At 43.5% G+C, this 16,557-nt stretch overlaps 1 protein-coding gene across 4 annotated transcripts in view; it reads left to right on the top strand.

Annotated features, from left to right (window-relative positions):
• Positions 1 to 16,557, top strand: part of LOC147661113 (tight junction protein ZO-3-like) — a 145,766-nt gene that overhangs the window by 107,798 nt on the left and 21,411 nt on the right. For all 4 annotated transcript variants that reach the window (XM_086951324.1, XM_086951323.1, XM_086951322.1 and 1 more), the window contains exons 9-14: positions 7,263 to 7,336; positions 8,285 to 8,369; positions 8,498 to 8,654; positions 9,430 to 9,538; positions 13,683 to 13,902; positions 14,632 to 14,825. In XM_086951324.1, the coding sequence (XP_086807450.1) occupies positions 7,263 to 7,336; positions 8,285 to 8,369; positions 8,498 to 8,654; positions 9,430 to 9,538; positions 13,683 to 13,902; positions 14,632 to 14,825 (839 nt within the window). The remainder of the gene's footprint in view (positions 1 to 7,262; positions 7,337 to 8,284; positions 8,370 to 8,497; positions 8,655 to 9,429; positions 9,539 to 13,682; positions 13,903 to 14,631; positions 14,826 to 16,557) is intronic.

Genomic DNA, 16,557 nt, shown 5'->3' with positions numbered 1-16,557 from the left:
CAGATTAGACCCTAGATACTCCCAGAGACAACATCCAGGGATTATAACAACATACAGTGTAGGGAAACTCTGCCTAGAATGGCTAACTACATCCACACTGGCTGAAATTAAGCAACACTTGTCTTTATTAAAAGATGGTGCTGATTTGCGCGATTTCATTCTTGGACCACGCAAACAGCGTCAAAAGCGTTTCATAGCGACCAGCATCTATGCTTCTTACAACGAGGCTTGGAAAGTAAAGCAAATTGAAACTGCTGAAAAGATACGAGAAATTGATCGTATTAATTTGGAGAAATCACTTTCTGTGGTAGACAATGGGTTAATGACTCTGTCTTCCAGAATATATTCGTTGGACAATATTGTATCCTCTGCCTTTGATGTGATAGACAGAGATTTGCTAATGTTACAACATGGCCAGTCTCAATTACGCTCTATTATAGAATTAGGCTGGACGTTGCAAAACCTTCGTTCAGGCTATGTGCCTTGGCGTTTAATCAACACAACGTCATTATTTTCCAGTTTTAACCTTACTGATAAACAGATCAGTTTGGCACAGAAAGGAGCAGACTATACAATCCTGAGCATCGAAAGACTCGAGAGATTACCATTGACAATGTCAGAAAGTCCTGTCATTGAATGGATAATACACGGGATTATCACAATTCCGATAACAACTTTCCGATTTCATAAGTGCCTTGAATACATACCTGCTGGCCAATATGAACAATTGGGTAAAGGATACTTAAAATCCGAATGGAAATTACCATACACTCATTCTTGCTATAGTGACAGCGACAAAAATGTATTTCTTAGTGGTGAGAACTGTAAACACTCACTAAGCGGTATACTTTTGTGTCAGGGTAGTAATTTACACGGAGCATGTGATGGAAATTCAAACAACCTTTCATGCCACCAGCTAGTCACACCTGCAACTCAGATAGAGCCCTTCTTTATGCAACTCGCAAACGGGAGTTACATTCTAAGAACGGATCACAGGTGCTGTGGCCTCGCGCCAGGGACAAGTTATCTAGTACAAGTAACATCCACGGTCAAATGCTGTATGCAAGCATTGTTTCCGAGCGGGCCTCCAGACATAGTGACTCCCCTCTGGCCTCGTCTGAATCTCTATTCTATACGAATTGATACATTAAGCAAAATGAAATCTGTGCTTTTACAGACAACAGTGCCTATAACGTCATCTAAAGAGACGTATGATCTTCTAGTCGCAAGGACGGCTACTGAGGTCCATGACCTTTTATCAACAAATTGCCCCGTGCATTTCGTAGAAATGTGCAGTCAACTCCTTAACATGTCTAGTGCAACAAGCATCCCAGGCATATTTAAGACAGTCTTTACGGGACTGCTAACACCCTTCCAGGCAATTTTGGGAATCTTTCCTAATTTTGTGCACTCCATTTTTGGTGGTATTCCACTATTTTTGGGACTCATCGCAGGGATTCTATTTTTGACCATCCTGCTACGTTATGGCAAGCCTCGGCTCAGACATAGCTCCCATGGGAATGGAAGAGACAATCCTAGCAATGCGCTACAGGGACAGGATAACTAACGTCCTCGGATTGGCCAGGCTGAGAGATCTAAATATGACCTGGTTCCTTTCATTCAGACCGATATGGCAAAATTGCATTTTACCTGTGCTACGGTGTATGCTTTGCGGCGAGGAATGCGTGTTGGACATCTGTCTTTCACTTCCATCAGCAGTACCAATGGACGTCGATACTTTGCTAAGTCCAATAACGGCTCACGCATTGTGTTGTCCCCAGCGGCTACCAATCCTGATGACGGCATTTGTGGAGACTCCTGTACTACAGCCAAGTGGTAACAGTGGAGCGAGTGACAAAAGCAACATCACCCAGGTACAACGTGCTGCGAGCATTGCTGGTCCCGGATGACAGCAATCATTCTCACACCTGCCAAGTTACAGCGCTATCTAATTTGGTTGAACTATCACCTGATTTTGTAGACCAATTCTTTGCGAGCCTGTCTGATACGATGTTCTCACCCATAGAGAAACAATAACTTTTGAGAAGCTTTCCGACACACAGTGTTCCCATGAACTCTGAATTCGGCCTTCAGTTTTGATCAACAAAAACTGCCAGGAGCTTTGGAAATCTATTTTCTTTGAATTGGACAATTTTTTCTAATATTGACCTTTTTTGGCACGAACAATTCTTTGCTTAACGTAAAAACTATTCTTAGAGAACAGAAGCTTCACACTTCTATTTCTAAACACATCTAGAGACATAACAACATAACACCAGCCTCTAGCACACATGTTATTACAATGCATTTTTATGTGATGATTTATCTCGCATTTTCTTCTGTCAGAGATACTTCATGTGTAATTCTTTATGCAGAATCGTTCATTGATTTCATATGCAATACTTTTGAATGATTACTATGCTTTTAAAACTACGTACAGTACCTAAATTCCATGTATTACAAGTACGCCTATTTCGAATGCATTTATGTATTTTGGGGTGGGCTATGTTACACAATGTTACACATGCATCTAATTGCTTAGTTTTAGTAATTTTGATGGACATTACCCGTGGAGTGGGTGTTGCGTGTTAATCTAGGTTCCTGATCGATACTGTGACCTTATGCCCCTATTCGGCTATAAATCACTTTATTCCCTATATTGGCATAACCGTTCAAGTGCGATTTTCTGTAAAGTCATCTCTGGCCTCACACGAACAGAGCCACAGAGCCACATTCCAGCATGACTCTCTGCTACTTCCTTTGCGACCAATTAGTGCAATGACAGAGCAGCAGTCACTATCTGATATTCCTAGATAACACTCCGAGTTCTTCAACAAGATAAAAACTTAGCAAACCTGGAAATCCCCGCTTGCTATGTTTTGATTAGTAATGGAACTCTAATGAGCAACTGATAACTGTCACTTCCTAGTGACATCTTTAATTGACGTCTTATGTCCAGCAAACTTGCGTCAAACCCGGCACCTGTCAGGTATAAATATTACCAACGTTGCCTTAAGCAATGAGAGAGATACGAGCTGTGAGTTCGTTGCCTGTTGCTGATGCCAGCTGCCTGCATGACCCCGTGTTGGTAAAAACTAGCACTCTGTCGCTGCAGCCGGCTATCCTGTGGTGGTGAAGCTACTGATTACCATTATCGCCGCTACAGCGCGACCTATGGTGCAGTACGCTTGAGGAGCCGTGCAGCCGTCCTCTGCAAAGACATCCAGCCCAGCTGCCCGCGGATGCTGTCACCCCTCCTTCCTCGACGCGCTGAGAGAAGCCGCTGCCTTTCTCGTGCAGAGAAATCCAGTCCCGGCGCTTCCGGTTTACCCTTGCAGGTGACTGGGATATCGAGAGAGACCCCTGAAGGAGATACCAATCCTCCATCATTCTATTCAGAGGTATGGTGTTGACTAAACCCTTAGACGAGAATTCTTGAAACAAACCTTGGCAAAACCAACTTAACTTAAGCTACTTACTTACTCCCCTTCTCACGTGTTAGGCTTAGGTCAGGCACACCGGGGTAGGCTTAGTTAGAAGCACCAGTTGAGTATGTTAGCCTAATGTATATATGACTGTATATATGTTTTATTACTTTTAAACCATTGTATGGCTAAGAAACCATATCAATGCTTTTACAGTTCTATTTCGCAATTCTTATCTTACTGTACGTACTTTTTATAATAACAGTTATTGCAATTGTGGCAATACATTTCTCTTGTACGAGAAGAAAGACTGTTCAATAAATGTTAACCTTTATTGATACACGCCCGTCTCTATTTCTCTACATCTCGTGAAAGTAAACTGCACCAGACTGACTGAGTGAAATCTATGTCTATTGTTTCACACGACCCTAGAGATCGACTCTTGATCTGAGGAGCAAAGTTGTCATGTTGCACGGTTGTTGGAAAACTGAATCCCTTCTTGTCTGTGCCAGGGAAGCTGATCACTTCCTATGCAGAGAAGAAAGTTTCCAGTGACCTCTGAGCTAGTTGGTAACACAACCCAATTAAGTTTAGCATAGTCAGTGGAGGCCTGGAATATAGCCAGTTCCACGTCGATACTACTGTTTATGTTATTCCAATGCGCAGGGCCTAGTGGGAAACTAGGAACTACACTACAGCATTAAAGTGCTTAACTGGTTAAAAACAAAAAAGTGCCAGGGCCTTAATCGGGAGGTTGCTGCAGCTTGCACCACTCATTACCCCTGCCAGCGCTGCCAATGTCCCAACTCAACCACTACCCATCACACTCCTAGAAGCGTGACACTCTACTCTATTTCAGACCCCCAAAGCTATAAGAGTACCTTGGATGGCAGATATTAGTCCTTTTTAATGTATATTGAATTAGTAAACAACTGTTGTGCTCATCTCTGGATCAGACAAACTGCGCCACCATGTGGCTGACTGTTAAAAGTGCCAGTCTTGACAATGAAGTGCCAGTGCCGAGCACAGCAAACCATCAGCTCAAATTAAGCTTGTGCATTGACCAATATGAACAGTTTCTCTGCGTTGTAAGTGAAGCAGCACATTGAGGATGATGGTGTTTGATCAATTTGATCAAGTTTGGTGTGATTAGGCTTAATTTCATCATCTTTCCTTTATAGGTTATATTTTTAGGGTATGGCTGGAGATGCGGGCGAGAAGTGCATGGACTATGTCTGCAAGTTATGAGGAAGGCTTGAATTGTGGCTCAAGTTTGATTCAATAAGGTGAATTTTGCATAAGGGCCTCGTCTGCAAAGCACTGGATTTTCTTCTCAGACAGGACCTGTATGCAGAAGTAAAGCAAGCCTGCTAGTGCTGTTTGATGACTTGCTTCAGTAGCATGTTCGCCCTGCTTGGACCTGTTCTGTACAATCCTTTGGTGGGTGTAATTTGGGGCTAGGCGGTCCCACTTGATGAACCGAGGCAACAAAACTGCTTCATGTCTTTCACGTGTCTTCCTGAGCATTAAGTTTCGAATTCCCGCGTGAAAAGATGCTTCCACATTCTGGCTCCAGCTCTTGTCATGGTCAACAGGCTCACTGCCCAGTAGTTGTTAGCTACTACTAGGGACGAGGCCCCGATTCCGAATTTTGTCTTCTTCTCAACCGGTTGTGTAGGTGGAGTGTGTTGGTTCTCTTGCAAGAAGGTCCCTCCGAAATCTTTTGCATTGTAATTTTCACTGGTGTTAGGCAACAGTAATGCAGTTATGTTGAGTGGCATGTCATGTGCAGTGTTCCTTTACTCCTGTCCGTGCTGGAGCTTGGAGATGTGGTTCTAGAGTGGGAGTTTGGTGCAAAAGCCAGGGGACCAGCACCAAGTAGGTTGTAGAGCTGGGCAGGACCCTTGATGTCTGTGTGGCTACAAGGCTACCCCTTGAAGTCGTGAGGTGCCCGGAGATGAGTTTCCTCTCCCGCAGCGGGATGGAGTGAAAAAAATAAAAAAGATAAATTATATAAACAGTAGCATAGGGAATCTCCTTCTGCATTTTCCAAGGAGGGTTTTGTTGCCGTGAAGAAAGTCCAGGACCTATTTCAGCCCATATAGGACTGAAACATGTTTACTGATTATCACATTTAGGGCCTTCCATTTGCAAGGGCCTAAATACCTCTCAAAAGGGTTTAGACGCCATTTGCCATCACGGAGCCTTAGCTCCTCAAACCTGAATTTACTGGTGATCCCGACATTCAAGCTTGTCACCAAGGGGGGGGAAATCCCTTGTTGTGTTGAGATCTAGGGCGTGGAACAAGCTTCCACCACAGCTCCGGCAAATCCCCGCAGAGAGCCAGTTTAGGAAAGCCCTGAAAAGCTGTATCTACAACCTTACGGATACCGCTTGTAAAACTTTAGTGTAAGTGTGCAGCTCCTCTTAACTTCAGCAGTCAGCCGGCCCGGTCCATCTGGGTACGGTACTCAGCGCCAAGATGCTCCTTGGAGTGATAGCGCGCTATAAAAATGTGCCTTTACATTACATTACATGTTGGCATTAGGGTCATAGGACCATAAATACTCCCATCAACCTCTTTTTCACACTTTTAATAACCCTAGCAGATCCAAAAATAAAGGGATACCAGGATCTGTCTGCGTTTTTTAATCTTTAATTCCCCCTGGCCATATCACCAAGAGCATCCTGAAATACGGTCGAGCCTCCCCTGACTTTTAGGGGTCGGGTGACCCAATGGTGAAGCATGACACCACTTGGGTGTGAGGGTAATAAAAAAAAGTAATTGTTTCCATCCCCACTCCCTAGTGGGTCTCTTCACAATAGGGCTTCCCATTTGTACCTTATCAGGGTCTACCATAGAAAAAACGTCGTCTTCATCAACACATTCAAGGAGTACTTTTTGTGAATTAGTGACAAGCTTAGGTTGACAAAAGCGGCCTTCATTGTGGGCTTGTTGTATAGAATAGACGTTGTTTTCTACTCATTGGGTTAGTGACATTATAGCTATGTTTAGTGTGACCTATACGTGTGCAATTAGACTTGAGTTCTTCTGTTTCCCTGGGTAACAACTTACACAGAAGCATTGGCAAAACAAAAAGGTTTTGTATAATATGCTCTTCGCTTTGCCAATGCTTGGTTGCGAACGGACACATGAGCGTAGACAAAAGTAACAAAAAAAATCGATGGTATATTAAAAAGCTTGCTTACTTGTTGTAAGCATACACTTTTCAGATACCTTTATCAGTGCTCACTCCTCAGTATTGTTGGGCTGCTCGGTGACTGTCAAATAAACCTGAAAATATTACAAGGAAGGTGGAAGGATACATCCAGACGGCCAGTAGAAAAATGGTGAAACTGAACTACTCCTATGGGCTGAGCTAAGATGTGATCGACAGTATCCTAAGTAATGGTTGAAGATTCTAAAGCAAAAGAAGCCAGTGGCCGAAGGCGGCGGACAAAAGACTCTTAAATTAAGTGTAAAACCTAAAAAGGTTGCAATAAATGACATTAGGCACTAGACCGTGGAAACTTAACTAGCTTTGAATATATGATTTAGATAACACCCTGTTCCATTTGTTGAAGAGAAATTCATAAATCACTATCTTTCCTCTTCTCACCTCATTTCTTCTGTTTCTTCAGGTCCTGCCTCAGTGCCACTTGTCTCCTTAGAGCTTATTCCGTTGTGTTTTTTTCTTATGACTGTCTCTCCCAGTGTGCTTCACCGGCCTGGGTCTCCTGGTACTACCTGTCTCTTTTGGTGCTATCCCACTTCCCTCCTCTTTCAGACGGATGGCGGAACCTCAGCTCTTATTCATCGATGCCCTTGTTTTGCAGGGAGGTCCGAAGGATCAGTGGCATTACTGCAGCGGTGGCCGAGGTGGAGGTGAGCGATGTGCCCGCTGCCACCGGTGAGTCAGTTCTACTCCTAAAAAAAGCTGAGGGAGGGAGGGTGATGGAATATGTGCTTATTTTGCCACCGACAACAGCTTAAAACATTCACCATTGTAACATATGCGTAACTTGATGAAGCCCCCATGGTTCTTGTAGTACCTGCTCTAGTAGGCATGATATCCAAGGACGCTTCAATGACAGCCACCATCACCTTCATTGTGTATTTTTGGCATTTTAAGTAATCAGTCTTCAAAAGCAGGCGTTACCGCTTTATTTATAGGGGTCTAGGTTGTTGGTAGTAAATTAAACTCCACCACTTTTTTAAAACTAATGTATACGACACCATGCACGTAATCGATGGGGACTGTACTGAGTGATCAGTTCAGTAATTTTGGCAGGTGTATCGGAATTTTGCAGGAGCGTACCATCCGGCTTCAACTGCTCTTGGTTTAAATCTCTGCTTCAACATAAAGCATTGTAGTGTGTATTTTGGCTAAAAAGCTAAATTACAAGAATTGAATAATGCGCTTGTTTGACATTAGTCCAGTATGGCCAATCCTTTTCTTGTCATTCGGTTGCCACTGACTACAATGTTGTGCTGCTTCAGGAGTAGAGTTCATAAACTTTGGTTTGGGCTTTCATGGTGAATTCACATTGGTCATGCAGACCATAGGCTTATAAAGAAATCCAAGCCACAGGACATAAACACGTTTTATGAATGGCTGCTTTCCATGACTTTGACTGGTTGGCAGCAAATGATGTTGTTTGACAGGAGCACAAATACTACTCTTGGAATTGAGTGAAATTGCATAACATGGGCGTGAGTGGCCACGATTGGGGTTGCTGTTTCATGGCACCAAATAGACAGCAAGTCTCTTGAATTGGTTAAATTTTATGACCTAAATATTAATGCAAGCATAATGAGATGGTATAATTTCATGGTGTATGGATTTGTCCCATAACAGATCTGAGAGTGGTAGATGAGCCGGTGACTTATGGTACCCAGCACTTAACCTCCAATATCTTAGCGGGCGACGGAGAGTCCACTGGGTACGGTGATAATCAACACTTTTTTGTGCCAGTCCTCTGTTTCAGTGCTCTACCCTTTCTCAGAACCAATCCTTCTACCTCCTTCCATTATCACTGCTAGCACTAGAATATTTTGCATTATTTTGCAGGTATAGCCCAGATGCCCGGCTTGTGCAGTTTTACAAAGAGGGCAGCATTGGTCTACGGCTAGCCGGAGGTAACGACGTTGGCATCTTCGTGGCTGCTGTGCAGCCCAACAGCCCTGCTGCCAGGGAGGGATTAAAAGAAGGGGACCAGATACTTCAGGTATGTCCCTTCCCAACTCTGTGTAGGAGATTGTACAGGTGTGTTGGGTGGATGATGACAAATTAGTGCCATAGCTAGAAGGGAGTGCCGCGTGGGGTTATGTTGTGTACTAGGGCACTTTATAGGCCTTGAGGTATTGTCTACTGTCTGGAAGGATAGTGGGAAGGCTGATAGTGGGCCAGAAGCAGCACAGTGTTTACAAAAAAGATGTGGCGTTGGATGAAGTCATAAACCGACACAGCATTAATGCAGAAAGTGATGGTATTCTGCACTCTTTCGATTCTACAGTAGATAAGTGTGCAAAATGAACTGGCCAAAGAATCATGTCTCCTAGCATCCCTTCCTGACGCTTGTCTTTATAAATTGAGTGTCACCAATATTGCGGTCGAACGTGGTGAGGTAACACAAGAGAAATAGACCTGGCTTTCTGTAAAAGATGCACAAATATTTCTACTGCTGATCATGGCCGGACTGGCTACCGGGCTTTTCTTAATAAACAATGCAAAACAAATATTTATAAAAGTATGCTTTAAAGCTATTTGATTTGTATTGTTAATTTATAAGCGCAGGCAACTAACTCCCCAGCAACAAATCATGGCAGTCCTGGACCCCACCCTGCCACCCCAGCAAAATTCCCGGTAGCCAGTACGGCCCTCCTGCTGACCCGGTTATTCCTTATAGGCCCTGCTCCTTGAAGCTTGAATGCTCCTTGGTGACTTGTTTCTTGTCCCACTGAACCTTAGTTGTTTTTTAATCTTCTACCTGCATGCAACAGGTGAATGAAGCCAGTTTCCAAAATGTGACGCGTGAGGAGGCCGTCCAGTATCTCATGCAGCTGCCGCAGCACGAAGAGATAGTGTTCCTGACCCAGGGCAAGCAAGACAGTAAGTGAGACCATAACCTTTGGGGTCAAATCATTTATAATCACCTAATCAAAGGAGTACAGTTGTCTGGCAGACCTTACTAAATGACGACTTACCACATTGCTTGCTGTTTCCATGAGCTCTTGGGGTGGACTAAGAACGTTTAAAAAGATTTTGTCACCAATCTGTTCATGGATGTTCTTTCAAATAAATCTCTGCATTCCTAAAGATCTCACTGGCTCACATTGGTTTTGTGGTTATGACAGTCAGTGGGCAGCTTGTACTGGGGTCTCAGGTTTTGGTCTAACCTTAGTTTCTGTGTTTGGTCTTTTGTTGACTTTGCTTTCAATTGACAGTTCCTAAGCCTGGTCTTAATTTCTGAGTTCCGTTGCTTAGTTTCTAAGATTTATGAAAAGTTAGAAGAAAGATATTTTAGTATAGTTGGATTTGGCTGTAGGGTCTGGTTTTGTTACAGGGTAAGTGGACAATTTTAGCAGAACATCTTTGTGTTTGAATTGGTTTTGGCTGTTTGGTTGGGCCTTGTCCTGCTTTTTTGTTTAATGAAGTGATGGCACTTGGAAATGTTTCATGTTCGATGGACAGTCTGTACACAAATAAACTTTTTCACTGAATTCCATCATGTCTGTTCTACCTTAGTGGAGATGTGTGCAGGACTGTTGGTATTCTTTTCTTTACTATTGGTTCAGGTTGCATCTTTTTATTAGATAAACTGTTACTGTAAAGACTTTGGAGGGTTAGGGCTTTAATCTTTTTATTTACATTTTGCTGTTCCGAAAGGACCAAGAGCTAGTAGATGAAAAATATTTTTGCAAAATGCTCAGTTTGCTTTATTTTTTGTGACCTGCTCAGTTTTCTTTATTCCTCTGTTTACTTGAATAATAGTTCAAGCTTTTTCCGGCTCTTTTTTCATTAGCTTGGCTTAATTGGTGCTGAGGGTTTCAAGCAACAACAGTTAGAAAAGTGTGAAAAAGTTGAAAAATGTATTCAAATGTAAATGCAGACAACAAAGTAAGAAAATAGTATGCATCATTGGGTGCATACTAATAAAACGTCAGGTGTGAAATTGCTTTAGGGTCGATATGAAGTTTGTTACTAGCAAATACCTCCAAACTTCACCTAATAGTGTTTATTGGGATTACTAGCATGACTGGTATAGTGGGGTACAAGTGAACCTGGCCTACATGCGGGGGAGCTTTCACCACACTGAGCAAGTCCTCCTTCGGTCTTTGAAGAAATTGCGGCGTTTCAGTCACTTGGACGAGAGAAGCACACAGATGGCGTCCATTGCTAGAACGACGACCATGGATCATCTTGATAAGCGGTCCTTGTGGAATTCTTAAGACTAGAAATAAAGGGCCAATGGGAGAAGGCATTGCTGACTTAGCAAGCTAAATCCACAAATGAATGGAGTATTTCCCTTTGGTTGACTCTAAAAAAAAAAACTAAAAGCTGGGATCTTTTGAGCAGTCATTGTCTCAGATAGGTCTGACACAGACTTGGTGCATTAGGTTTTTCTAAAACACTGGCTTTCATTGAGAATGTTGAAAATCAAGTAGTTTAGAAACAAATGTTCCTTTGAGCATAAGTCGGACAGAGACAAGGCTAAGGTCGGATCAAAGACTTTATAGCAACTCAACTGCTCTTGTCTTCTTTCTTGGTCAATGCCATTAACCGCTTCCGTGCGTCGGACGGTCCCCGGCTGTCTGTCACAGTGGGTGTGTGCGGAGGACGGCCCGGGGCCGTCAGAACCGCGCATGCTTCAAATTCTCCAGCACCGCAGGGGAATTCCGGCCGAGCAAAGTGGTTGAATGTTGAAATCCACTGTAGTACCTGTCCCAGTGCAAACCACATTTGATGCCGCTTTGCTGCATAATCTGAATTTCAGGGAAGAAGCCTAGAGGCACTGGCTTAGAGCTTCTTGCGGCTCTTCAACAAGTTCTTACTGGAATGGGCGGGGATGACTCTTTTATTATATCCCTTACTACTGAAGGAAAAAGAGCAACAGAGCTTCTAAGACTTGTTCCACCAGAGGGAAAGCAATTCTACAAGTCTTACAGGAAGTCCAGATGGTCCCAGAGTGCCTGAAGATTGCTCAAGCATAGACGGTGCTCTAGACGAAGCAGTCTTTATTGTGTAGATGCCACTGACGATCACATAATTTCACAGATGGAATAGGAGCTTGAAAATAAATGATTTTCAGTTCAGGAGCCCCCTGCTTTACATTTTGAAGGAAAACTATAACCGGAATCAGTCAGATTTCTGGCCCTATTGGGAATTCCCCTGCAATGTACAACCCTCTGCAAACACTAAGACAGGTTTGGCACCTTTCCAGGACATCTTAGCTGTCCTATCAAAGTTTAAAGTCGTCATCCAATGAGTCTTAACACAGTCCTGCATCACTAACCGTTGCCTACGATTCGTTTTATAGAATGTTGCTTTGTTTGATGATGTAAGCTTTGATTTTGAGATATATTGTGACATTATTCACCGCATGGCCCCGTTAAAACTTCCAGTAGCTACGTAGCAGAACAAGGTGAACCACAGGGATTCTGGCAATGTTTTTAAGGGTTTGATTATTTTTGGTGAAGAAGAAAGGGATTACTGACACCAGTGCCCCTAAGACTGGGTATTCCTGATGTCTCACAGTGGCATACATTTGAATGAATCTTGTGGGGACGCCCCTGCAGAAATAATTTCCCCAAAAACAAAAAAACGTGCACATTACTTGCTCAACTCTAATTGCTTACTGTGGGAATTCCTATGGGGAAATAATGTGTTAATTATGGGAAAAGAAAAAGATTTGCAAACCATAAACCTGCTTCCTATCCATAGCCCTGACAAATGGAAATAAAAAATGTTTCACGTTTCAGAAAGCCCTATCTGCTCCAATTGTGTTGATTGAAAAAAGAAAGTTTAGAGGCATAAATGTGCCATTGCTATTCAAGTACATACTTTATGCCAGTGTAGCCACTCTGACGCAAGCAACTCTTTCTTCAAGCCTTCAGTGGGCTACATTTTAACCGGACGGGTCTGTGCCAGCAGACCTTTCCATGTTCTCTGCAAGTGCAATTGTAGAATGTAACATAATCTGTTGAATTGCAACAGGTCCAAATGTTTGCTGAGATCAAAATGTCTCCTGTTTCTGTGCCCGTGGGTGGAGCTATAGTTCCGCTGAGCTTCTTCTAGCACTGGTTGTATTTTCATGCATCTGTGCTCAGAGTTCCTTGATGGAAGTGTTGGGTTCAGGTTTTGCCTGGATTTGGCTCTTCAGCTGAACTTGATCCTGGTTTTTGGCTCTGCACATTCCTGGTGCTGCAATTAGTAATTAGCATGCAGACTTTGTTGCTGACTGTGGTTTCCTTTCTTTAATCTTGGTGCATTTGTGTTTTTGTTGTTGTTAGGTTTAGTTCCGGTTCCATTATACCAGTCTGTGATGGGATGTGACGTTGCCTTTCGTCTGGATTCAAATGATTGGTTGTGTTAAATCTTGGTTCTCAGCTGTGTGTATTCTTTTGTGTGGCTACACAGGTGATCTTTGCTGTTGCCTTAGGTAGCAGCTAGATACAGTGAAGCCTTTGCTGTAGGGTATATTTTAGTTCTAAATCTGAGGCTGGTGGAAGGTTTTGGTTGTTGAATTTTCTTTCACTCTAGTTTGGCACACTTTTTAGGGTTTAAGTCGGTTTTGTGTTTGAGGTTGGTGTCTCCAACAGGAACATGACATGTTGACCATTTGTTACATATTGGTTCTGTGCTTATAGTTTTGTAATATGGTATTTGAACTGGTGTTTAACCATTGTACCATCGTATGCTGCAAGTATTCTAGTATGGTAGGGGTATTTTTGGTTTCTTCTTTTTTGTCTTGGGTTACTGCTAGTTCTGGGAATAGTGTTTTTTTGGCTTGTCGGTGGTCTGGTCTTGACAGTATGGCACTGGCCTTGCATTAGCTGAAGGCAAGTGTTTGATCTTCCTGATTTGTTCATCGTAATGATGCGTTAGCTTGAATCTATAGAGTTGCGCCCAGTGATGACCAACCAGGTGGCGCCTAGGTCTGCTCGCTTTATGTTCAAGCTGAAGACTGCAGTAGATCATTCGAACACCTATAGCTATATTAGTATCATCCTTCTTATCTGTCCCCTTCATATAGTCTACAGGAAGATGGTGAAGTCAAATGTGGGGGACTCCTTCCATATCCGCACACACTTTGACTACGAAGCAACAACACCCTCTGGATTGAGCTTCACCCGGGGTGAAGTCTTCCACATCGTGGACACCATGTACCACGGGAAGGTGGGCAGCTGGCTGGCCATCCGCCTGGGACAGGACCTGCAGGCAATGGACAAAGGGATCATCCCCAACGGGAGCAGGTACGATTCAATGCTGCCCGAGGTTAGAATGATAGTCTGTAACGAAATCAGAACCCAAGAGGAATATTGATGGTCTGTGGGTGTAAGGGTTAAGCCTAGCTTAAGGACAGGGAAGTACTGCTTCCAAGGCAAGAGTGGTGGGTGTAGGGGACAAAATCTGAACTGCGGTGGTTAGGCTGGATCATGACGTAAACATGAAGCGGTTTGGTTCTAGGGAGACGAGGGGTTGAGGCGTTTATGAACAGACTGATAGTAAGATAATAGGGAGCAGTCTGGTGGTCCTTAGCTACTTATTTTTTATTTTATTATATAAAAGAACTTAAAGGATTGTCTGAACAAATGCCTTTGGGTGGAGGGTGATGATGTGACATTTTTTTCAGCGCTTTTGAAACCTTTAAAGTGTATTTTATTAAAGGGGAGCATGTGGTCCTGATGGGAGAGCTGAATCATTATCTCCTGTGGGGCCTGTGATTTCCCATCTTGGGTACATCAACGCAATAAATCTTAGGATGGTTGGTATTAAAGGAAATGGGGCCACCTTCAAGAAGTCAACCGATATATATAGGAGAAGGTAGCAGTGATTTGGATCAGCCTGAGATCCTCAGACATATGTTTTGTAGGGGAGCAGGAAAGTAGTAGAGGAACGATCACACCTGGTACATACAGCAATCTGTCTCTCGTTGTCCTCGTCCTCTTATTCCCGAGTCTGCCGCCATCTTGTCTCCTCAGGGCGGAGCAGATCGCAAGCCTGGAGTCCATGCAGAAACCCAACATGCCAACTTCTTCTGGACCACGGGCTGAGTTCTGGAAGCTGCGGGGCCTGCGCGGTGCCAAGAAGGCTCTGCGCAAGAGCCGAGAGGACCTTGCTGCTCTCACCGCTAAGGCCAACTATCCACCATATGAGAAGGTGGTGCTGAGAGAAGGTGAGTCACTCTTAACGTAAGCACCCATGCCACTGCCTCCCGAATCCTCTCTTGCTCCCCTCCAGCCCCTACCCTTCACCGCTGTTGTATGTACTGTATGTTGTCTTGCAGATTTTGTTCATGCATGTAGAATAACGAGTTATTCATTCTGACTGTACCGTCTCCCTCCCCAACCACAGATGCACACTAACTGGAGTGCTGTATATAAGAAACAGGCTTGAGGTTCATTCAACAGTTTGCCCAGAGACATTGTCTCTTATTGGTCACTGTGTGTTATTAGAAGTGTCTGATAGATCCACTTGACTAGACTGGTTATAGAAACTGGTGTATGTTTGTCGCTTCAGATCCAAGAGGTAGGATTTGAAAATGTGATCCCAGCAATCTCTGGTACTCCGGAACACAATGTTCTTAAAAAAAAACACCTTAGAACCACTATGTTCATAAACATAAAGGTTGATTTACACATATAATAAATGCACTGTAATCCGTAACGTTGGTATGTGATGTCGGTCTGTGTGACTGGTATATTGTGATAGTTTGTGTGACTCATGCTTAATGTCTCTTGCCTCCGAGTACAATTTGTGACATTTTTGTTCTGAGTAGAACGACTATTTTAGGTGATATATTTCAGTGTGACGCCGGGTCGATTTACACATCGTGAGCATACTATCAAGCTTGATGTTAACTAGCTACTGAGACCTCTGTTAATTAAGTTGAACAGAAACAAGTTATACACATGCAACTAAGTGAGCATGCAGTATGTGAATCTGGCTACAGCACAGCAATGGCCACATAAATCAAGTCTTCGGACATGGGACATCAACCGTTCAGTCTTACCTTATACAGATGAGTCCTAATTTGTGATGACACAATGGTTCTGCAGATCTGTGTAAGTGGTCCCACATGATAATGAATTAAAAATACATGAATGTAGATGTGTTGCATGCAGTGATGGGACATTGGCTTTAGGATCCGATCTCCGGCAGAGTTCTAGCTGCTCAGTGTGTTTTTGGTAAGAGAAGCACCATTGCTTCAAGAGGGGGATTTGGCAGCATGTCTCCGACTTGGAGTGGCTTTGTTGATTGCAAGGTACACAAAGCTAAGCATGTGAACAGTGGGATTGAATGGTCATCTGTTTCTTCGATGGCCGACAGCTTCGAAAGAAAGCAGTAGCTAACCAAGAATAGTTTAATTGAGCCGGATTAAAAGACTTGAAACTGATACTGTAATTTGAGCTATAGCTTAAAGTTCGAACCAAAGTTTGACCACCAGTTGCCTACGATTGGAGACTGGAAGCTTCGTGGGAGCCTTGATATAGGAGCCCAGAAGATTAACCGGAATGGCTGCCAATAACCAAGGATTTCAGATTTTCAGTTCTAAATAGGAGCGCAGGCATTACTGGTGAAAGTTGGCAAATGGCCCAAAGATGGTCACTGAAGTCTGAGGAAGAGGCCAGGCCTCTGTGCTGAAGGTTAAATTAGAAGACCGACTAGAGCTGGGTCTAGAACCCAAATGTTGGCAGTGAAGGCCACGGTACTGAAGGTAGAGTGTGAACCCAAGCCAGAGGTTGTAAAAGGACACGGGTATTAATTCTGAGCAATGGCCTCAGCGTTGACACTTTCAGTTGGCCAAGAAACTATGCACCACCTATATGGGAAGTTATCCATTAGTCCATGCATTGCGATTGAAGTTGACAGAGTACCCAGGCATGGTGCTGAAGGTCAAGGAGACC

This window comes from Lissotriton vulgaris, unplaced genomic scaffold (assembly GCF_964263255.1).
Source record: "Lissotriton vulgaris unplaced genomic scaffold, aLisVul1.2 SCAFFOLD_2758, whole genome shotgun sequence".
Taxonomy (NCBI): Eukaryota; Metazoa; Chordata; class Amphibia; order Caudata; family Salamandridae; genus Lissotriton; species Lissotriton vulgaris.
Note: the sequence above shows the minus strand (reverse complement) of the source record. Positions and strands in the feature narration are given on the sequence as shown.